This window comes from Rhinolophus sinicus, chromosome 14 (genome assembly GCF_057876585.1).
Source record: "Rhinolophus sinicus isolate RSI-liver-muscle chromosome 14, RSI-T2T, whole genome shotgun sequence".
NCBI lineage: Eukaryota > Metazoa > Chordata > Mammalia > Chiroptera > Rhinolophidae > Rhinolophus > Rhinolophus sinicus.
In genome coordinates, this window is record NC_142514.1 from 140133963 (window position 1) to 140159271 (window position 25309).

The 25309-nt window shown below is 39.6% G+C and overlaps 1 protein-coding gene across 1 annotated transcript in view; it reads right to left on the minus strand.

Annotated features, from left to right (window-relative positions):
• The window catches only part of MRPL48 (mitochondrial ribosomal protein L48), a 53727-nt gene extending 29630 nt beyond the window's left edge, over positions 1–24097 (minus strand). The window contains exons 1-4 of the mRNA XM_019744399.3: positions 23928–24097; positions 15347–15399; positions 12646–12683; positions 3573–3661 (exon numbers count right to left, since the gene is read on the minus strand). Of these exons, the coding sequence (XP_019599958.3) occupies positions 3573–3661; positions 12646–12683; positions 15347–15399; positions 23928–23948 (201 nt within the window). The 5' untranslated portion in view covers positions 23949–24097. The remainder of the gene's footprint in view (positions 1–3572; positions 3662–12645; positions 12684–15346; positions 15400–23927) is intronic.
• Positions 24098–25309: the final 1212 nt, after the last annotated feature.

The following is a 25309-nucleotide window of genomic DNA, read 5'->3' on the forward strand; positions in this document are numbered from 1 at the left end:
TATCAGAAAAAGCCCAAAATGCCATTTCGAGGGTAGCTGTGCATCCATATATTCATTGCAGCATTGTTTACAATGGCCAATGGGCAGGCAACCTGGGTGTCCATTGATGGATTGATGGATTAATGGATTAAAGAGGAGGTGGTACATATATATAATGGAATATTGCTCAGCCATGGAAGGGAATGGGTTCTTTCCATCTGCAGTGGCATGGATGGACCTGAAGGGTATTGTGCTGAGTGAAGTGTCAGAGAGAAAGGCAGATGCAATGTGATTTCACTTTTATGTGGAATCCAAAGAACAAAATAAACACACCAAGCAGAAACAAATTCATAGATATAGAGAACATACAGATGGGAAGCAGGTGAAAAACGGAAAAGGATTAAGAAGTACAAATTGGTTATTACAAAGTAGTCATGGGGATGTAGGGTATAGCATCAGGAATATAGTCTATAATATTGTAATAACTATGTATAGTGCCAGGTGGTTACTGGACTAGTCAGAGGGATGTGTACAGCATACGGAATACTCATATAGTCAATAATATTATGATAGCATGGTACACTGTCAGATGGTTGCTGGAGTTATCATGGCGATCACTTCTTTAGGTATATAAATGTTGAATAACTATTGTGTACACCTGAAACTCATATAATGTTGTATGTTAACTATTTTTAGTAAAAACCTTAAATAAGTAAAAGGGGAGATGGTTATCAAAACAGATGGTTAAAACAGAGCAGTAAGTCTTAGGACAGAGGAAGCACAAGACACTCTGGCAGCTCGTGGTAGGACAAGCAACCCAATGCAGGGAGTCCAGGAAGGTTTTTCAGAAAGGGAGATTCAGTTTTTTCCCTCCTCATCCTGATTCCTCACTGGAATTTAAGGGTTGTGAATGTATTAGCCAAGTGAAGAGGGGGAGAATGTCTTCCAGACAACAGCATGTGAGAGGCCTTGAAACAGTATGGTGATTTGGATGAAAAGAGACCCAGTGCAGTTAAAGCATGGTATCTATGAGACAGGAGAAGAGGTTAGAGAGAAAGATGGCGACAGATGGTGTTAAATATGCCAATAAACGTCCTTTTATACCAAACTAAGAGCAGGTCGAAGTATGGCATATGCAGAAAATTATCTTAAGAGGGAGGATCCAAAAACATTAAAAAAAACAAAACAAAAAAAAACACCCCAAAACACACACCCAAACAAAACAAATTTCATTTCCTACTAACTTATGTGGAACTTTAGAAGAGGGATGTCCTAAAATAAAACAACTCCAACAACTACTCTAAGGTGTCACAACTCAGAAAGGGTGTAAATCACTCCTTCTGAATTTTAATAGCACTTTATATCTTCCTTTCAGTCCTTGCCACTTTCTGCTAATCCTCTGTCTTATCTGTAATGGTTTACCAGCTCCCTCTGAGCATAAACCAGGTCTTGTTCATTCATCCTATAACATTTTATTGCAGCCCAGTCTGAATAGGCAAGGCAGCCCCAATAGTGCCTAGCACACAGTAGATATTCGATAAATATTTCATACCATCATGGAGTTATATGATATCAAAGCTGAAAAACTCTTTAAAGATATTCTAATCCAGCGTTTCTCAACCTTTTTTAAAGAATCTGAAAGAACCTGTGGAGTCTCTTCCCAGAAAAATTCACATAGAAAACATTTGAGGGCAACCGGTTGGCTCAGTGGTTGGAACGTGGTGCTCATAACACCAAGGTCGCCAGTTCGATTCCCTCATGGTTCAGTGAGAAGCAAGGCTTGAGCTGGGAGCTGAGCCGCTGGTGGGCGGCCAGTTGGCTCAGTGATTAGAGCACAGTGCTCATAACACCAAGGTCACTGGTTCGAGTCCCACATGGGCCAGTGAGCTACGCCCCCACAACTAGATTGAAAACACGGCTTGACTTGGAGATGATGAGTCCTGGAAAAACACACTGTTCCCCAACATTCCCCCATAATAAAAAGAAAAAGGAAAAGAAAACATTTTACATAAAATTTCAGGGCCTACCATGCCTACAGAGGTAGTAAGGTTAACTTATCCAAAGTCACAAAACTAGTAAGTGGCAGAACCAAACCTAGGACACAAGTTTACTGGTTCCCAGTTCAGTACTCTCCCCACTACAAACAGACAATCTGAGTTGGTTTGTTTTCTGATGGGAGACTGTCCGGTACAGGCCTCAGACACTGTTCCTGTCATGAAATTCCTTGATAAAAGAATGATGCTCAGGAGAATACGGCAAGTTTAGTGGCTTCTGAGGCCCAAGTACAGTGGTATTGAACTTCTGCCAAGGAGATGTAATAGGAGATATGCATGGTTACGTGTGTGCATTAAAATAAGCCAAAGAACCAAAAGTGATGTTGAAGATTCCCTGAGAAGAACAGCAAAATCTTCTTAACTGTATTGTTTACAGGAAGTGATAGAATCATGACTCAAAGCCAAACCTTCTGACTTTCAGGTCAGTGTTGTGCTCACCTCACCAGAAAATTCTCTGCACGTGCACAAAAATCGAACCACCACAGAAGCAATCCTGCAGCTGCGGCCACTGAAATAGGCTAAACAATCTTATAATGCTTAAAACTACCAGTTATCTGTGACAATGGATTCAGAGAACACAAACCAAGGTCTGACAATTAAGTTCTTGAACTTGTTGCAACGATGTTGCTAACCTTTTTTGATACCAGAGGGATGATTCATTATGAATTTGTACCAATTGGACCAACAGTTAACCAAGTTTACTATTTGGAAGTGCTGTAAAGGCTGCGTGAAAAAGTTAGACAACCTGAATTTTCTGCCAACAATTCGTGGCTCTTGCATCACGACAATGCACCAGCTCACACGGCACTGTCTGTGAGGGAGTATTTAACAAATAACTGTATTGGAACACCCTCCCTATTCACCTGATCAAGCCCCCAATGACTTTTCTCTTTACCGAAAGATAAAGGAAATATTGAAAGGAAGACATTTTGATGACATTCAGGACATCAAGGGTAATACGATGACAGCTCTGATGGCCATGCCAGAAAAAGAGTTCCAAAATTGCTTTGAAGGGTGGACTATAGGTAGGCACTGGCGTTGGTGCATAGCTTCCCAAGGTGAGTACTTTGAAGGAGACCATAGTGATATTCAGCAGTGAGGTATGGAGCACTTTTTCTAGGATAAGTTCACAAACTTAACTGTCCTAACCTAGTACATATTTTAAGTCTGCAAATACTATAAAATTCAGTTATTTGGTTAAACGTGTCAATCCACCTCTACTTGCCACAAACCATTCACTCAACGAAACCGAATGTACTTGTATCGTTTCCATTGTGAGGTCTATACCGAACTAAGTTCCAAGAAAAGTATTTTTAAAGTATCACAAGTAATAAAAGCAAATGATTTGCTTTTCACTGTGATAACCTGGCCTAGGGACAAGATTGGGAACTGGCAAGAACATCTCCACTCTGGATAGTATCCAAACTAAGTAACTAAGTAACTAGTAGCTCCACTACTATCCAACCTATGCAAATCTGACCTTCTGGTGTTTGTAAAAGCTGCATGCTCTCCTTTTCTATAGGACTCCTGCCCCTTTACCTCTTGCGCTTTAATTAGGTGCTTGTATCTTCCAATGCCATGGGTGGGCTTTGTCTTGTAGTGTCGACTCGTACTCAGCACAATGCCACCTACAAGAGACAAAATAAGACAAACCTGTTTCAGAGCACCTCCAGGGACAGATCACATGTGAGGAGACAAATTCTCCACTGCAAGGCTGGTAACATTTGCAAATAGCAGGCCTTTTGTTGGTTTAAAGAACCAGAGCTATTTTTTGATCCTGGGCTGACTCTCAGTTTACCCCCCTTTTCTCTTCTTTGGCCCCTCAACAGGCAATAATCCTTTTGAAGTCTTCTACTGCAGATTGTATAGCAAAGAAATAGTTGGCAAATATAACCCAGTAAGAGGACAATCACAGATTTCCACAAAGTTTTAAAAACCATCTAATTTGATTTATTTGTGCTGATACAGAACAATTTCTAACACACACTGTTAAGTGAATAACAATAAAAACAGAAACCTAATGTCAGACAGTGTGTATGTACTACTACTGAGTATAAAACAGGTTCTCCCGTATGAGTACATATTCAGTATGGCAGGCCCAGAGAAGCGCTACCCAGATCCCCCTTCAAGGACGGACTCTAATCCTCATTATTTTTATCCTCATTTACAAATAAATGACAGCTCAAAAAATAGTGGTGAATGGGCCAAGTAAAATCCAGCAAGTAAAAAAAGACAGACTGCAATTTAAACCCAGGTCTATTTGGCTGAACAGCATGTGCTCAGATGTGTTATAACATCTGAATTTCTGGAATATAAAATCTAGCTAGGTCTGATCTTTTCTAATTCAGATCTCAGTTCCTTATCTCAGCCCTTTCACTGTTCCTCTATGTCTGTCGGTCTCTCTTGCTCGCTGTCCACCTTCAGCAAAAGTACTAGTACTAGGTTCTGCTCTTTCCTCCCAGCTCCTATGGTCCTGCTCTCATCTCCCCAGGGTCATCACTCAGGGTGGGGGGCAGGGGGACTAAATGCAACATGGTGTGGAAAAGTCTAATGACATCAAGAAGAGGAATGTCGCGTAAGCTTCTCTTTTCTAAAATGGGCTTCCAAGCACGTCTGCTCTGCGCCAGGCCAACCAGAGACTGGCTTCAGAATCAATCCTGCCTTTCCAACCCACAATGCTGGATGACATACATTAGTCCACATTTACTATAACATGCCAACAACTGTATAAACACTGGGACAAAGGTGACTAAATATGCTCCTTTCCCCAGACACTCAACGTGTACCTCGGAAAGATGATGGGAATGCAGAGTTCCCGTACGGTGTACAAAATACTTTAATGGAGATGAAAAGCAAGGTAGTGAGTGCCTAAAGGATGGAACAACTAATTCTGCCTTGGGCAGTGGGGGTGGGAGTGGGAGTGGTGAAGGGTGCAGGGGAAGAGGCTCAGAAGAGGTAAAAGCTGCACTCTTAAAAGAGGAGTAGGAGTTTACCATGCAAGGAAGAAGGGGGTATTTTTGGCAGAGGTTCCCAAAGAGCACTGATCATAACAGCTGTGTTCTTGGCTGTTGTCCCAATTCTGTCTCTCTGAATCCAAGACCTTTGACCTTTTGAGCTTTCAGGTTCCAACTCTGCAACTTGGGGCCTGGGGCCTCACCCAAAGGGCTGATATCCAAATCGTACTGATGGGTATACAGTGACCCTCAGAGCAGAGCCTTTCAAGTGAATTTCATTATGTATAACCAAGATTTTATTATAACTTCAAAGTAGGAGAAGCAATGAGAGATGTGCATGGTTACGTGGGAGCATTAAAATAAGCCAAAGAGGCCGTTGGCCTTGGCCTTTGGCCCTTTGAGCCTTTGAGCCGCAGCCCGCTCCTAACCCTTTGGAGTACATTTTCTCTTCTAATAATGGCCTTTGAGCCACTGCCTTCTGCTTGGGCCCACTGCTACCTCTTTGAAGTGTACTTTTTCTTCTAATAAACTGCTCTTTCACCATTAAAAAGAAAAAGAAAAAAAAGAAACCAAAGACCCAAAAGTGATGTTGAAGACTCCCTGAGTAGAACAGCGAAATCTTCTATTGCTGTCCTAAAAAGCACTGAACTCTGCAAAGCATGTTCATTCATGCAACAGTTATTTATTATTGCCCGTCAGGGTAGCCAGCAACAATTATACCCTCACAACCATGTGAAGGGCACACACTAAAGGTGAGCAGTGTGTGAACAACCCAGTGGCCATGGCAGGACTGACTGGTACCACACAGTGCCCTAGAAGCTACAACAATGGACAAAGTCGCTGCCATACAGAACCTATGATCTACTGGGGAGGCAGTAATACCAATGCCGTCTCTGTACATAGAGCCCTTTCATGGTTCTTTGAGAGATCTTTAAAGTCAGAAATTTCAAAATTGAATTATAATGATGTTCAGAAAAGAGCAGTAGGGAGCAGTGCCTTGTTCCTACCTTCCCCCATCGTGCTCTCTGTGGGCTCTGGGTACCATCCCAGCTGCTCTCTCCACGGTGTGGGCCTGACTGTAGCGGCCATCCTTTTCTCACTGATTAGGGCTCTATACATGAGAGGGGCACTGAGGCTGGACTTGAGGTGTTGGGAAGGGATTCTTAGAGCTGGTGGCTTTTAAGTAAAACTTGAAGGATGACTGAGTTAGTAAGGAGAGAAAATGGTATGGGGAGGGAAGGAGAGAATTTCAAGGCAGAGCATGAGGCGCAAGGTGGCAAGGCATGAGTTCACAAAAACAGGCAAAGCTTAGGAAGGGCTTAGTTACTGAGTACTTATATAGGATGTGCCAGGCTCTGTACAAAGAGTTGGGGATATAAAAGTGGGCAAGGCCAACAAAACTCTGGTTATGGAGCTGACTGTCTAATGGGAGGAAGGAATCATTAACGAACTAGTCACAAAATAAATATAAAATTACAAATTGTGATAAATAATAAAAAGGAAAAGCACAAAGGGCTGTGGCAATACAATCGGTGGATCTACTTTAGATTGGAGTATCGGGGAAGGCCTCTCTGAGAAAATGGCATGTGAACTGAGAACAGAATTCGAGGGAAGTGGTGACAGTGGTTGGTTATCCCCAGGGAGGGGAAGTGGCTAAAAGGCAGGAGGAGAGGAGACTTACTGTTTATTTTATACTCTTTTGTATCTTTTAAAACTTGTTCCACGTATATGTATTATCTATTCAAAAATAAATAAATAAAATAAATTCAGACCTGAAAGGCAAATAGGAGTTTATTAGGTAAACAGAGTATGAATGTTCCAGGCAGAAGGAATAGCTGTGCAAAGTCCCCGTGTGGGGTACAGCTTGGCACATTCAAGGACCAGCAGGGCTTTCAGTGTGGCTGACACAGTGAGAGGGGTACACGGTGTACCAGAGACGGGGGCAGTGGGCAAAACACACAACACTGGGCCTTCTTAAGGGTTTGGATTTCAGACTGGACTGCCAGCAGGGAAGTTACATGTCTGATGTGTTTTAAGAAGATCACTTTGGTTGTTGTGTGGAAAAGTGGGTGGTGAGGAATCTGATGGAAGGGCTAGGAAACTCGAGTGGTAACCTTGGCTATGTTGGTGGTGGCGATCTCACTGTATCCACACCCCTCTCTCTATTCCATCTTCTAGAGCTGACAAACTAATCCTTCTAAAACACAGGCCTAACCATGTTATATTCTTTCATTAATTCAACCATTTCTTCATTGCACACACATAATTTTTAAAAAAGTACTTAACTATGTGCAGGGCACTGCACCAGTCACTACAGACACACCAATGAATGAAACAGGGAAGGTCTTTGCCATATTTCAAAATGTCTGATGGTTTTCCACTGCCCAAAATACCCCCTCCTTAGGTAAGCAATGAAGAACCTGGATTTTCTAGTCTAGTTCCAACTACCTCATCTCCTCATTCTCCCACTCCTCCAGGCCTTTGAAAAGTTGCTCCTCAGCCAGAGATACACTTGCCATTCTGTGTAAACCATATAGTTGTCATGCCTCTGTGCCATGCTGGGCAGTTCCCCCCTGTTGGGACTGTTCCTATCTGACTGGTGAAATCCTACAGCCTCCAGGGCCAGCTCAAATGGCACCATCTTTGGGAAACTTTTATGCTGCCCTAAATATAGAAAAATCACAGAGTTTACTTCATGGTTACAGCTCTCCCATGCCTCCATTATATAGAAAAACTTTTGTGTAAATAAAAAAGAAAACTCAGATGCCAATCACCATTTAAGCACAGAGAAAGTCAATAACCCACCAGTGGTTTCAAACAGCAGAACTGAAAGTGATCTTTGAGATGATGACACATCTCAGGTGGAAATGTCACAAATGCTTGCCTCAGCCTCTCACCCACTGGAATTCCTTGGCAAAGAGGCATTTTCAAATTCAGTTTGGGGCAATTCCCATAATTAGAGCAGCTGGTTAATTAAGAAGCTGATTCAACTTACTGTTAAATTAACCATTTCCCCCTTAAATGAAAGGTTTTGGTCAAATTATCAGTGGTTAAACTGCTTAATTAGCCAGTTGTTTCAATTATAACATTTACAAGTTTGAAAGCCTCTGATTTCTAATAAGTTCAACTGAATGTTCCCCCTGCTCCGTGTCATTAAGCTGGGTTTCCTGCTGTCATATTAACATTGCAGCCTCCTGAGAGAAAAGGCAACTCTTTTCAGTGAAGAAGACACAAAACCGCAGGGTTTCAAAAGGAGGCTTTGAAAATCTTTCAATTAACACAATTATAGGACGTAATCACGTACTGGCTTCTTCCACATCACACCCCTTCTTTTACATATGCCAGAGCCAACTGTTTTTCAATGTTCTTGTTTACTAAACTGAGTACTAAACCATCAATCCAGGATGGGGGTAAACAACTTCACTTTAGTTGTTTCCTCCTTCAAAGGAAAACATTGGGGTAGCCCCAGCCAAGGATTAATTACAGGATATTCTCTCCATTCAACAGACTGCAAGGCCCTGATATACCCCAGCACCTGGCAAACAGTATGTGCTCAGAAAATGTATATATGTATATACATATGTATAAACGTATAAATGTGTGTGTGTGTGTATATGTGTGTTCTTGAGGTAGTTTACCAAGACAGTCTGCAATGATTTGGCCCTGGCAGCTACCCACTTTTTTCAAAAGCTCTTCAAACTTTTCTTTGTTTTGCTAATTACACTGAACTACTTGAACTGGAATATACCATGTTTTTCTAACTCCACTTTTTTGCTCATTCAGAGGACTCTTAAGTTCCCTTCATTTAACCTCTTTAGACCTCTTTATAAATAATTACTCCTACCTCTCTATGTACGTTTCAATCAGTAAGAAAAAGATGGCCGCTACAGTCAGGGCCACACCGTGGAGAGAGCAGCTGGGATGGTACCCAGACCCCCAGAGAGCACGATGGGGGAAGGAAAGAACGAGGCACTGCTCCCTGCTGTTCTTTTCTGAACATCATTATAATTCAATTTTGAAATTTCTGACTTTAAAGATCTCTCAAAGAACCCATGAAAAATGCCAACAAAGCTGTGTCTTTTCCAGTAGAATGATCTTGGCATACCAACACTGATGAGTCATTTGGGCCTTGGAGCCTTCTAAACACTGGGATTCCCTGATGACAATTGAAAAATGGGCAAAGGAAACGATAAGTGGTCAGTAAATGTATGAAAATATGTTCAAGCAACTAGTAATCAAAGACATGCAAATTACAAAAACAAGGGGTGACATTTTTAAACTTATAATGTAAGCAAATATAAAAAAATAATAACACTCAATGTTGATGAGTGTATAAAAAAGGATTCTCAAATACCAAAGAAGTATAAAATGGTGCAGTCTTTCTGGAGAACAGTGTGGAAATACACATCAATAGCTTTAAAAATGTGCATTTCCTTTGACATAAGAGTTTGACTTTTAGAACCATATCTTAAGTGAATAATCAGACAGCATTTGAGATGCAGTCATAACACACGTAATGTGTATGTTCAAATATGCAAAAAACTTTCTTGAAAAACATATAAGAAATTGCTACCGTGTTTCCCCGAAAATAAGACCTAACTGGAAAATCAGCCCTAACATGATTTTTTCAGGATAACATCCCTTGAATATAAGCCCTAATGCGTCTTTTGGAGCAAAACTTAATATAAGACCTGGTCTTATTTTTGGGGAAACATGGTATTAGTGGATACCACTGGAGTAAGACTGGGAAATAGAAAAAAATACATCTTTTTGTACAGTTTATATTGACTTTTACCATATGCATCCATATGAATGCATTTAAGTTTTTTTTTAACAGTTGATAATTTTCATACTAATTTTTAAAAAAACTTCCTCAGAACACATACCAATTCAAAATGAACTTTGTCTCTGGTTGTGGGTTAAGGGATGAAACCACAGCTAGGGAATAAGAGGACTTGAACATAATCCTTTCCTTTTTAATACAAAAGAAAAAAATCTAAAACAATGTTAATAACTGCCAGATCTGGGTTTATTTGATATATTATCTGTTTTGCTTTTCTACCTTTTTTCATATCTCTCAAAATAAAAAATGTCATTAAAAGAGAAATAAGCATAAAAAAAGAAAAACTTTCCTGGACCCCAAATCCCTCTCCATCTCCTGCCAGTCTTCTTTCCTCCCATTCACAGTCAAACTTCACAAAAAATTGTCTATAATAGCCTTCCCTAAGTCCTAAACTCCCATTCACTTGTCAACCCACAGTTGACTTCCACAACTGACCTATCCCCCCTACACAGACACTGCTCTCACTAAGGTCACCAAGTGACCTCTTTGTTGCTAAAACCAAAGATACTGTTGATATCTTTCATGATCTTTCAGCAGCACATTTGAAACTGTAATATGGTTGACTACTCTTTCCTTCTTGAAACACTCCTTTTGGCTGCCATGAAACTATACTACCCTGGTTTCCTTGCACCATTTTGGCCTCCCATTTTCCAGTTCTTTCACCTTCTCTACCCAATTTTTTAATGCTGAAGTTCCTCAGGGCCTGATCCTTGTGCCTCTTCTCCACTTGTTCTCAAGCGATCATATTTATTCCCATGACATCAATTGAAATGGACAGTATGATGGCTTTCAAATTTACAGTTTCAATCCACACCTATATTTTGAGCTCAAGATCAGTGCATCCAATGGGCTAATTAATATATCCCCCTCACAAGCACTCAAGCCAACATGTTCAAAATTGGATTCAGAAACTTCCCTTCCAAATTGTTTCTTTTAAGGCAGTACATTCAAAATAATTATATATTTATTTATCTATTGTAGTAGAAACATGTTCACTATACATTAAGTGGGGAAAAAAGGAAATTATAAAGCATTGTATATCATTTGTTCCCATTACTGCAAGACAAAAAGATATATATTGTATATCTATCTATCTATCTATCTATCTATCTATCTATCTATCTATCTATCTATCTATCTATCTGTCAATCTATCTATAGAGAGAGACCTGGTAGGATATACATCAAAATGTTAAGCAATAATCTCTGGATGGTAGGATTACAGGTCATTTTTATTTTCTTCATCTTCTTCTTCATATCTGTGTTTATTTTCCATATTCTCTAAAATGGATGTTTTTCATTTTTATAATGAGACATTTATGCTTAGTTATTTTTTTAAATCTCCTGATAGGATGCAATATTCAGAGCATCAGTTACGAAGTTTTCTTGTTAAAACTTAACTTAAATCTAGGCAAGCTTTTAGAGCTAACTTTCAGTTTGTAGGAAGGGGACAGAATACCATGTTATACAACACCATGAGAAAATAATCAGACAAATCAAGAAGAGAGGATATTCTACAAAACAAGTGGTCTGACCTAATCAAAAAGTCACTGTTGTAGAAAAAAAGTGGTAGAACTGTTCTAGATTAAAGATGACATAATAGTGAAATACAAAGTGTGAAACTTCATTGGCTTTTGGTTATAAACAACACTCACGAAAATTATTTTGGGGACAATTGAGAAAATGGATACAGTTATTAGATGATATTGAGACATTATTATTAATTTCTTGAGTGAAATCATGGTTTTGTGGTCTTTTAACAGAATGTAGAGAATGTCCTTATTTCTAGAAATGCATGCTGAAGTATTTAAGTATGAGGTATGATGTCTGATAGCAAAATGTTAACAACAGTTGAATGTAAGTGGTGGGTACATAAATGTTCATTGTATATTCTTGGGGGAAAAATTATTTATTACACGACTGTAAGATTCCAAATGGTAAGGACTGTATCCTTTTAATTTTGTATCTCTAGCACCTAAAACACATTCTGGTACAATAAATACTTGTTGAGAGAATGAATAAATAAAACGAAGCCCGTATTTTGAGATGCTGGGCTTTGGGGCTTGTAGAAATGGTGATTCTCTACACACTGAATCCATTTTCTGAAATGATTAACAGATATAAAACCTCTTATACACTTCATGGCACATATTAGGAACTTGTGTTATTACAGTTCCCTTCTTTACTCCCATCATTCCTTTGCCTCTGATACTCTTTAGACAAATGACTAATGTCATTAAAATCCAACAACTGCTTTGAAATTTCTCACTTAAGAGACAAAGCAAAAATGGCAAGTCATTGGGTTGAAACAGATTAAAATGTATTGAATTAGTCAGATCAAATGGACATTCATTTTGAACAAAACAGTATAAGAAAAGCCTTAGCCTGTTAGATGATGGACATGAACAATAGGTCTGGACTAGTGGCAGTAAGTAAAAATAACAACAACAGCTCTTATTATAAAAACAACACTTTATGTGTTTTATCGAATTGCATCTTCAAATAATTCCTTGTAGTTAGTACTATAATTATCCTCATGTCTTTACAGTGAGGAAAGCAAGCTATGGAGAGGTAGCCAAAGGTCACAGACTATGTGGTAGAGTATGTGGGAGAGTTGGAATCCAAACTAACTACAGAGTTCTTGCTCTGAACCACCACTTTATGTTCTCACCCACTGTCCTATTCCACGTGAGGGGCAGGGTTTGGTTCCGGCCACTCTTCTCAAATATATGTTAGCATCCTTCTAGACAAAATTATTACAGAGTGTTACAGAATCACTTAAAGCAGGCAGACTACATCAGGAAATAAGAGCTTACCTGCAGAACAGATGGGATTCTCTCCTGAAGTTTTAAACCTAAAAAGAGGGAGAGAGTATGCTGAATACAGTTAGATACCCACATTTTACTTGCACAGTTATCAAAACTTCTATACTCCTCACTAAGGATAAGTCAATGCCAGGTATTTCCTTATTCCCTCCTTCCCTCCTTTCCACATTTTTAAGTACCTGCTATGTGCCAAACAATGTACTAGGTTTTGAGGATGCAAAATCAAGTAAATGCCTCTATCTATGGTCTAGTTAGGAGAGAGGTACTGTATATAAACAAATGTGAGCCACAATATAGTGCAGACCCAGAACAAAAACATACAAGATTTGGTAGAACACAAAGGAAAGTGTGGTCATTTCCACCAGGGAGGTGAAACTATTTGAGCTCAGCTTTAAAAATGAACTGTTCTCAATTATTTACCCTTATAGGTAAAGCATTCTAGGCAGAGGTATGAAAGTGGTATGTTTGGGAAACAGCAAGCAGCTGGATGTGAGTGGAACTTATGCAGCAGGGAAGGGAGCAGAGTGAAAAAGGTAATCAGGGACCAGGTTATGAAGCCCCTTGCACACTGTGCTAAGGAGCTTTGTCTTTACTATGTGTAGGCAGTGGGAATCTCCTGGCAGAATTTAAGCACAGGAGTGATATCATCAAGTTTAAGTTTTGGAAAGTTAACCCCTGACAGCCAGTGAGAAATGAATGGGAAGATGTAAGACTGAGGCAAGAGAACCAGTGAGGGGGTTCTTGCAATAGCCTTGCGTTGTTAGAACATGCTCAGGGAGGATGGAGAGGAAGGGACAGCAATGAGAGCCAGACTGGATACAGAAGTCAGAGAACATAGAGGAGAATAATATGGCTGATGGGCTGACTAGGTAATCAGAGTATTTTAGTTCAGCATCCTGCGAAGCTTTGAAACTAAATTGTGGAACAAATTGGAGATAAAAGCAGGTCTGTGATTAAATGCTGACTCCACTATTTCCAAACTGTGACCTCAGGCAAGTTGCTTTATATCTCTGTAACTCAGTTATCTCATCTTTAAAATGCAGATAATAACATTTATTATCTGAGTTCACTGAAAACTCTCTGAGCCAGTTTCCTCTTTTGTAAAATGGCAATATTTATATTTGTCCTGTAGTGGTTTTTTGTGAAGATTAGAGAGAACATGTAAAATGCCTAGCATGGTGCTATTGTAAGTACATATTCATTACTTGACAGATTAATGACGGAAAAATAGATTAAGATGGAAAGGGAATAAAAGGAGAAAGGTTTCAATAAATGTAAAGGATTAAAGAAATCATCCAAGCTCATAAGTGTCATGTGGTCCAGGATAATATACAAGTCATTGTTTTACATCACGAGGCTGTCACATATAAGACACTCAGTGAATATCTGCTGAATAGAGAAAGAAATAAACTACCAAATGCTCTTCATTACCATCTGAAAAACAATGGGGAGGTAGCATACTATATATGCAGAGGAATGAAAAAAACCAACAACCCTTGGGTTTGAATCCTAATCCAACTGATATTAGCTGTGTCATCTTACAGCAATCAATTAACTATTCTGACCCTCAGTTATACATAAAATTGAGATAATGTCACCAGGTCACTATGAAGATCTAGTCATTCATTAAACAAATATTTATTAAATACCAACTACGTGTCAGACACCATTCTAGGTTCTACGGCTACAGCAGGGAACAAAACTAGCAAAGTCCTTATCCATATGATGCTTATGTTCTAGTGGGCAGGGTGGAGAAGACAGACAATTTAAATATATATACACACAGACATATATTTAAAATGTGTCAGGTGGTGATACCTGCTATGAAGAAATAAAGCAAGGTAAGGGCATAGAGATTGATGGAGGGGGGCATGTTACATAGGGTAGTCGGGAAGGCCTCTCTGATGAGAACAAAGTAAGAGAGCAAGCCATATAAATATCTGAGGGTAGAATGTGCACAGATCTGGGGTAGGAGAGAGCTTAGATCCTCAAGAAATATAAAGGGAGCTAAAGCTGAGTAAGTAGTAGTAGTACATGATGAGGGAACAGGTTATATAAAGACTTGTAAGCCGTGGTAAGGATTGTAGATCTCATTTTGATTAAGATGGGAGAATTCTGAGAGAGAAATAACGTGAGCTAACTTGATTTTAAAAGAATCATTCTGATATTAGTGTAAAGGATAGAAGACAAAAGTGAAAGCAGGGATACCAGTTAGACGGTAGGATGATGGTAGTTAAGAAGATAAAGTAGCTGGTCCCTAGCGAAACAGAAAGTATGAGACCTGACACTGGAGGTGAGAAATGGTTTGATTCTGTAATATTTCAAAAATAGAGCCAACAGGATTTGTTAAAGAATTGGATGTAGGAGCACTTGAAATCTTGCTCCCCAGCATATGTTGTCAGTTTGGCTCAAATAAACTCACAAAAATTTTTAAAAAAAGAATAATAAAGAATTGGATGTAGAGTGAGAAAAATAACAGTGTCAGGGATGACTTCCAGAATTTGGCCTGAACAACTAAATGAGTGGAGTTGTCATTTACTGAGAATGTGGAAAGAGCAAGACGGCAGGGGAGTTCATGCTTGAAATGCTTACTAGACATGTAAATGGAGATGATGGAAGAAAAGTGCTGTGTGAACTACCTAGCAGAATGTAAATATTCGCTATATTCAACTACTGTTATTAATATCCTTACCTTAAGAGAGGAAAGGCTTGCTTAAAAATGGTATCGTTCCTCAGACACAGCACCTATAGCAAAACAGCCAGATTAGGACAACATTAAGCATCCATAGACTTCCAAGCACCTCTTCACAAAGAGGCTAGAAACCCACAGTACACAAACCAAAGGTTGTTGTCTAGCAAAGAAGCTGTCGTATAGTTAATACCAAACATGCAGGCAAACCAAGGTCATCTTTTTTCTTATTCCACCCACTAGCGAAAATGCTCAAAAAAATAAGAGCCCCTCTCCCATGCTGCCTTTTTAAAATCCTATTTCCCCTTTCCAATTTGATGTATTTTTTTTCTAATATCAATCAACAACTATTATGCTTCTGCCAAGCACAGGCCTATGTAGGGACTTTCTTCACACTTCCGTAATTCTCAAAACACTACAAGGCAATTTTACGGGTGAGGCAATTCGGGCCCATAGAGGTTATATTCCGAGAGATTACAGCTAAGAAGTAGCCAAGAGGACTGTTTTACTCCAAATGGCTGTATTACAGCACACTGTCTCTCTCAATAATAATAACAGTGATACCAACATCATCAAAACATTAATAAAGAGAAGAGGCAGTGGTAGTGGCAGCTTCCCTCCCTAAGATTCCTCCTTCCCTGCTTATTTCAATCTCACTCAGTAGTATGGCTTTACTAACAGAGTGCTTAACATAGAGGAGGTATTTTTGTAAAGTAACTAGATAATAAATACTAAATGTCCTTAAGGTTGCATAACATAAAGAGAAAATCCTGTCCACTATGGGTAACAATTTCAGTTCCTTCAACATGCATCTGTTAAAAGACTTTTCAGCAAAAACAAAGGAAAGGCTGAGAAACTGTCACAGACAATAGGAGCCTAAGGAGACATGACGACTAAATGTAATAAAATATCTTGGATGGGATGCTGGAACAGAAAAAGGACATTAGATCAAAGAAAGAACTACGAATAAAGTATGGACTTTAACATACCAATATTGGTTCATTAATTATGAAAAATGTACCATTACTAATGTAAGACAATAATAGGGAAACTTAGATGTGAGGTATATGGGAATTCTCTGTACTATCTCTGCAACTTTTCTGTAATTCTAAACTATTCTAAAATAGTTTATTTTTAAAAAGACTATTATGTGCCAACTACTGTGCTGAATATTAAAGGGCCTATAAAAGCAAAATGGAACAACATGGATGAACTCTGAAAACATTATGCTAAGTGAAAGAAGTCAGTCACAAGGGCCAAATATTGTATGACTCCATTTATATGAAATACCGAGAATAGGCAAATCTATAGAGAAAGTAGATTGGTGGTTGCCCAGGGCTACGGGGCTGAGGAGCTGGGGATGACAGCAAAGGGATATGGGGTTTCTTTGGGGATGAGAAAAATGTTCTAAAATTGATTGCCGTGATGGTTGCACAACTCTGAATATATTAAAAGCCACTGAATTGTACATTTTAAATGAGTGAATTGTATGGTACGTGAGTTATATCTCAATAAAGCTGTTAAAAAATGTAAGCACAATCCATCTCCTATAGGAGTTCAAGTGGCTGGAGATATATATGGACATACATTTGTATTAAACAGCTAAGCAGTACTGCAAGCATGATGTGATTAAGTCACAATAGCTGGTGCAAACAACAAGCACCCCCGGCAGGAAATCCAGGTGGAGATGGCCAGAAGAAGTTCTTACCTTTTGGGGTGTTAACAGATGTTGCTGAGAATCTGCTCAAAGTCATGAACCTTCTCCCCAAATACATATAGGCATGGATATACAAAAATTTGCATACTATAAGAGATTCGCTAGAATTCTGAACATCATCCGTAGACCACTACGCTAAACCAAGAGATCCTCATGGGCAAAGGTCATGTCATAGTCCTCTCAGGCACATTGTAGACATTCAATCACGTCTTGTTTTGGTGAATAAATAAATGATCAGCAAGAAGTGAATAACCGATAATTATTGGTATTATTTATTAAGCACCCACATCTACACTTGATCTTAGCCAAAAGGCCGAGAAGCGGAGCACCCACATTTATTTAGTGCCAATTATATGTCAAAATCATAATTCCCTTACTGGATAAGTATTATTATCCCATTTTACAATTGAGGAAATGGAGGTTAAGTAATTTACCCAAAGTCAAACAGGTACAATCATAACTAGCATAGGATCTTAGGTTTCTCTGACTCCAAAGCAAATAATTTTCTCACTATTTTACACCGTCTCTTACATAAATGAATGTGTTAGTACTTGGGAAATTGGGGGAAGGGGATCAAATTTAGGAAAAGTCTCCCAAAGAATGTGAAGTCATGAAGATTGGGAAGGATATGAATAGAGGAAGGGCAAAGTACATAGATGGTCCTAAAAATCACAATTAAATCAGATATTAAAAGACTGTAAAGTATGTGGGCAATATGCTTAACCTAATATTGGCCAACATAAAGGATAGAGCAGGCAACGGTGAGCCCCAGGAGACAGGAACTCCAGCCAACTCCCCCACCACTGGCCACCATCCTGTGGACCTCGAGAAGGAAAACATCTGCAAAGAGCTCCTCGTGGTTAACTAGGCCCAAATTCCTAATTAGAGTCTAGCAGCCATTGCTGACAGATGTCTCTTAAGCACTGTGCATTTCAGGGAAAAGCCACAGACTGAGCTGCCAGCCTCTTGCACTGTTCCAATCAACCCTTATAAGAGAGCTCCTGGCATTGTATTTCAACCAATGGGCTGGGACTTGCCCCATCCAATCACTACTGCACAGCTGTAGCCTCATTTACATCTTTACTGACCAATCAAAGCAGCTCTATAAGGACCAATCAGAATGTGCAATTCCAACAAATCAGGTTGTACTATTTGGACCAATTAGACTGTTGGGATTTGGATTCCTCATTTGCATAAAAATGGACCAATCAGGGATGGGGTAGGGACTTTATATAAGCAGGCCTCCCCTTTGTCTCCGTGGAGTGCACTTTTGGCTTCTATTGGAGATTTGCAAACTGTTCATCTGAATAAAGTTTCTACCCCTTTACCGCATAACCCAAATTGGGGACTCCTGTCAGCACTGGATTGGTGGCAGCAACCTTTTTGCCAACAACATCTCGTCCAATACGTCCCCTCTCTAGAGTTAGAGCCGATGACGCTACGGTTCCTCCAGGCCCAACATCTATCAACCAGGATAAACAACAGAAATCAGAGTAAACAGAATACATTCTTAAATGGGTCACTTCATACAGAAAAGATATTGGATGGGAAGATCTTGATGAGACTGGTTTTTCCTCACTTTAATTGTTCAGATTTCTGAGTCTCTACAATAGCAAAGGATTTAATTGTCTAAGAGCCAGGCTTAAAGGTTGACAGCTTCCTGGAAGACATTCAACTTGTGGTGTGAACACTCCCTTTCAACTCTGGCTAATGTGCTTCCTCTCCCCTGCAATGCTCGGCATTATTTATCAGGACAAAAGTAATCTATTTTGGGACTGTATCCACAAATATCCCCTCTTTCCAGTCAGCAAATGAAGAGCAGCTCCAGCTCTGGAGCCAATGAAAGAGAAGGCGGTGATGCTAGTGAATGAATGAATGAGGACACAGCTGCTGCAATGGGTTACAAAAATAATTGTCCCATGAGCTCGGGAGCCAAGAACCGGGAAAGGACTGCACTGCTACCAGGGAACTGAAGTCACAGGGCAAAACCTATAATGTGTGAGTAGCTTCAGACACCAGAGCCCCCGGGTGGGTGGTGATAGCAGTGGGTCAGGGGCCCATGACTCAAGCAACTGAGAGCTGTTTTATGACGATTAACAGAATATATTTATATATTAACAAATATTATTTAAAATAGGATTGTTACTTATTGAGTACATAAGCATTTGTGCTAAGCATTTTACATGTACTATTTCAATTAATCTTTATACAAATCATCTGATAGAGAAGCATTATTGCGATAACTGCCTCTATTTTATAGAGTCAAAGACAGAGGCTTAGGTAAATTGTCCAAAGTTATAAGCTTGGTAAGAAGTGCCAAGAATTCAAACCCAAGTCTGACTGAATCCAAAGCCCACATTTTCCATTCTTCCACACTGCCTCTCAAAAGAGTGATACCAATTTATATTAGTGAAGTTCATATGTTAGTAATAATAGTCTCAATAATCCTATCTTTTGTTGGGCACCTGCTATGTGCCAAACATCATTTCCTTAAATGTTCACAACCATTCCGTGAGGTAGACATTTCTACTCCCATTTTACTGTGAGGAAAGCAAAGCTCAGAAAGGTGAATTAATATGCCCAATGCACATATCTAGTTAGTGGTGTTCTAGCTGACTTTTTCCTAAGTTCTTTCAAGTTACTTTTGTTTACAGATTTTCCTTTGGCCATTCTCTTCTGAATATGTTTACTACATGGACTATACACTGAATATCAAAGTCTGTGTTTGCATGGAGTCTTTATGGCAGTTAGGAGCAGTTTATGAATTCACACAGACCTGGGTTTGAATATCAGCACTTCCATTTTACTTGTTGTATGATCTTTGGCAAGTCATTAAGAAATACCTGGCCTCACATTCTAATTTCATTTATATGAAATGACCAGAACAGACAAATCCATAGAGACAGAAAGCAGGTTAGTGGTTACCGGGGGTAGGAAATGAGAAGTGACTGCTTATGGGTACAGGGTTTTCTTTTTTTAGAGCAATGAAAATGTCCTGGAATTAGATAGTGGTGATGGCTGCACAACTTTGTGAATATACTAAAAACCACAGAATTGTCCACTTTTAAAGGGTGAAAATTATGCTATGTGAATTATATCTCAGTATTAAAAAAAGGAAAAAAGAAATATCTGGCCTCACAGCATAGCTGCTGGATGGCACTTCTAGACCACAGCTGAGCTCTGTTAAGCCCAATTCCCTAAGTTCCTCCAGGACTAAATTAACTTTCAAAATATCTGTGGTCACCTCCTCAAATGCAAGTCTACTCCTGTATTATCTCCCCAACTCCCATCCCCATACTCCTCTGCACACTCTCCCTTTGTCCAAGCCCCTCTGCTTCTCTCCCTCCCAATTTCCTCAGGACCATCTGGAATTCCCAGTGTGTTCTCATTTCAGGGCCTCGGCACATGCTTTCCCTATCTAAATTCTATCATTCTTTAAGTCTTAGTCATGTAACATCCTCAAGAAAACTTTCCTGACTGCTCAAACTTACTTAGATCCTGCTCTTATACACTCACACAGCACCCAGGATCTTTCTTTTGTGGCATTTATCACAAGTTAAGTAATTATATGTTTAATTAGTCTCTCTGGCTAGTAATATACGCTCCATGAAAACAGAAACTGCTACGTCCCAGCATCTAGCATACTCTGACACATAGCAGGTGTGGAATAAATATTTGGTGATCAAGTTAATAAATCCCTCTCTAAAGAGGTTATAAGTAGATCTCATAGAGTTGTTGATATGATTAAATTACATAATAGATAAAAAGGGCTTAACAAAAAAAGGGCTTAACAAGTGCAAGGCACATTATTAATGGTTAAATCAGTAACAGCGATGATAATGGTAGTGCTTGTTTAGCTCCTCATTTATTAAATTATAATTTATAATACCTGCTGAAGATAAAACCATGAACAAAAATAGAAAAATGTCCCTGTCCTCCACTTACAGTCTAGTAGTAACCATGATATAGCCAACTTCTCAATGCATTTTCCTGGGCTTTTGGACTCCCTACCCTTCTTGGCACTCTGAAATTTGTATCCTCCTATTTCCTATGTTCTTGTGTCCTCCTAATTCATGTCTGTTGGTTTATCATTTGCTTTAGTCCTCACCGCTATTTGTTCCCTGTTATCCTTCAATGTTTTCACTTGAACTACGAGATCAGTCCCCAGAGTTGCTCCTTCTGGACTGTCATCTTGATCAATCAATATGTTTTCTGGGGTGTGATGAACATCAGCATTACTGTCTTAATCAGATCTACCCTGCTCTATTACTTCTGTTGATCCAAAGAGGTACATGATTCCACCAGTTTTATTCCAGTAAAGCTGAGCATCTCACTCATCTAAAATTTGAGACGACTATAAGCTAAGAACTTCTTAGGGCCCCAAAGAAAGAGCACTGAGCTAAGAGTTTGAAGTTCTAGTCTGAGCTCTACCATGTTCTTACCATGTAATGTAAACATTGGTTCATTCACTTATTCATTCAGTATTTATCAGGTACCTACTTTAAGCCAAGTACACTGTAGGCTAAGTACATACAGACATGAAGAAAATACAGTTGCTTACCCTCAAATCTTTCTAGGGAGGAGAATAGATGTGCAAATTATTATTACATTGAATGTAAGATCAGTCTAATGGAGTGTATAAGTTACAAAGATGGAAGGACTGACAACTGGGAAGGTTTTCATGCTTCATTTCCCAGATGAGGAAAACCAAGATTATTACCGAATTAGGGAGATAGAAAATATTCAGAAAAGGAAAGGCAGTGGGGTCTTAGAGAGGTAGAAAATTTAGGCTCCAGTCTTAGTACTACCATTTAAGAGGCTGTTGCCCTATAAGCAAGGCATTCATTCATTCATTCATTCATTCAGGAGAACATTAGAGAATCTGTTATGTACCAGGCACTGTATCAGTAGTTTTCATTTCCGCATTTTGCACCTGCTATGATTATCTCATAATATTAAGAAGATCAAATGAAATTATGGGGCTGGCCCGGTGGCTCAGGTGGTTGGAGCGCCGTGCTCCTAACGCCGAGGTTGCGACCAGCGACCAACTGCCTTAGCCGGGGGCAGCGCAAAGCTCATAATACCAACATGGGCCAGGGAGCTGTGAGCTACACAACTAGACTGAGAAACAATGGCTTGAACCAGAACGGGGGGTGGGAGGGAGAAGGGGGGAAAAATGAAATTATGAAAATGAAGCAGTTTATTAACTGTAGAATAATATCAATATTCCTACTTGTATAGTCCTTCACACCTTACAAAGTACTCTTACACTATTTTCTATAATCTTTTAGATTATAAACAACAATTCCACAGAGTGGGCATCATCATCTACATTTTACATATATGAAACTGAAGCAGAAAGAGGTCCAATAACATTCCTAAGGTTATATAGCTAGCAAGAGATAGAACCCAGGTCTGACGCAGATCCCATTGGTTTTCCTTGTAACTGTAAAGTATTAACTAACATTTCCAGAAAGGCTGAGACAAGGATGGTTACAAGACTGCATGATTAGGTGCCAAAACATAATAGCATTTGGGAGTTCAGAAAATAAACAGGCACATTAGCTGGAGTGGTCAGAAAGGTTTTACGGAAAAGATGAGATGAGCTGGGTCTTGAAGGATGGAGCATTTGGATAAGTGGTGAGAAGGGTGAGGGCACTCCAAGTGAGAAGGCTCCACAAGATCAAGGTCAGGAATTCAGCATTTGACAAATAAAGAGGAGACTATCTGGACAAAGCAGCAGGGTAGATGGAGGAGTAAAGTCAGTAACAAAGGAGTCTGGAAGGAAACAGTGGCATCAGAGTTGGAAGAGCCTTATATTCCCTTATATCTTCACGTGTTGGCCTAATGACAGATTTTCATGGGCCCTTCTGGAGTATAGAATGGTCAAAAATATCCCTTGAAAAATGATCTCTCCCTTTCAGCATCCCTCAGAATCAAGGCAAACAGAGCAGGAGAGTGAATTCACCAATCTGATCATCGTTAACAACAGAATTTTGACACTTTCTGATATTTTTCTATTCTCCTTTCACCAAATATGGCCAAATTCTCACAGTTTGTCTAAGGTGAACAACCATGAGTTATTTCATACAGAGTGAAATGAGGTTTGGGCTCTTAAGAAAACAAAACTAAAGAAATTCAGGGGCTGCCCTAAGATAACTACCAGTAGATCAATTAGCAGTAATTATCATGCTAATCTATGCATCGTGGAAATATAGTCTCTGCAATTAATGCCTAAAATAAAATTTTAACATAAATTGCTAAAAATAAGTCATTCTAAACACCATGAAACAATTGCAAAAGCACAACTGAAATCTGTTCAATCTGTTGAGACAAGGGAAGGCCTAGGAATGCATTTATGGTGGTTCATATGGCTTTACTGCAGTCGCTTAAATAAGGTTTTATAAGTAATAATGTAGTTTATTACTACCCTTCCTTTATCGCCAAGTAGCCTCACATCCCCATCAGTTCAGCAAGCCAAAAACAGTATTCTTAGAAAAAATTCTGGAAGTTGATGACTTAACGCAGAAATAAAGCGACTGCTCAAGGTCATACAGATTATTGGGACGTATTCTGGAGTCGTGATTCCCACAGAGGGGCTCTTCTCTTTCCAGTACAATGGGCGGCGAGAGTTGCTCACGGCAGGTGCGTGGCGCGCGGGACAGTGCGGCCGAGTGCGCCGGGAGCAGAGGGGAGGACGCGCAACCCTTTGATTACAAGGCACCGCATGTGCTGCCGGGAAGAGCCTTGTTCTCGCCAGTGTCCGTACCCGGATGTCTGCAGAGGCTTTGACAGCCGTGGCCGCATCCCAGCTCTGCACTTCCGTACCACCGCCCCCGCACACAGCGTGCGCGCAACCTACATTACCTTTACCAGAGCTCCGTTCATCTTTTGCTGTGACGACCTGTTAACTGCACAAGCTGAAGATCGGGCCAAGCAGCCGCAATCCCTGGGCGGCTGAAAACACTGACGGAACGGCCTAGATCTGGTCCAGTAACAATAACCGACCGAGACTCACTGAACTCCCGCAGCAGCTTGGTTCCGGCAGCTTGTGAGACTCAATGTCTGGAAATCCCTCGCAGACTCCGCCCTCACTATACAGCTCAAGTGTCACCTTCACTTTCTCCAGACAGAATTAATTGCGATTTCTTGTTGCTCAGATACTTTGAACACAATTCTGCTGTGTCGTCTACCATACTGTGTATTGTTACTATCGCCCATGTTTAATTGTGAGTTCCTCAAGGACTGAGATCCTGTCTGATTAATTCATTACAGCTTCTAGCACTGGACGTGGAAATCTGACTTCTAACCACTATTTAAAAGCTGACCCTAAATGAACTTTTCTGACATTCAATTGCCTCATAATAATTGATAACAGTTTTGTTTACTGAGTGAGCCCGTGTACAATGCATTATGCTCATTGCATCACTTAACTGTGATTTGTCTCTATAGATGGTCTCTTAGCAACTCTGCCTCATAGGAGTTAAGGGCTTCCTTTGGGGGACACAGATCTACCTACCTTTGTAGCTCCTTGGAATTTCATTATAGGAAGGATTGATAACACATAGAATAAAAAATCTTTTTTTTTTTTTTTTTAGAATAAAAAATCTTGGCAGGGTTTCTGACAACAAAGCAAATTCCTTATCACTGAAGCCCCGTTTATATTCACCAATTTTTACATATTTTCCTTGCTAAGAACAACAATAATAAACAAAAACAGTAGCAGCAGCAATAACAGCAACAATAAAAATAACTGCATATTTGGTATTTCACTTGATGTTTACTTTACGAAACCAGATATTCCCTTCATACACAAGAGTTTTTCTGTCTCTGTAATTGGAATTCCTCATTGCTTTATACTTGTCTGTTTATGTCTTTGTCTCCCTACTAATCTCTATGAGTGACATTTTTTTAATTTAAAAAAAGTATATATATGAGGTGTACAATATGATGATTTGATATACATAGTGAAATGATTACTACAGTCAAGCTAGTTAACATATCTCCTTACAGTTACCTTTTTATGTGTGATGAGAGCACCTGAAATCTACTGTCTTAGCATATTTCCAGTACTCAATACAGTATTATTAACTATAGTCGTTATGCTGTACATTAGATCTCCAGACTTATTTGTTCTACATAACTGGAACTTTGTACCCTTTCACTAACATCTCCCACTTGCCCCTCCCCCCACCCCAACCCCTGGTCACCATCATTCTATACTCCTATGAGTTTGGCTATTTCAGATT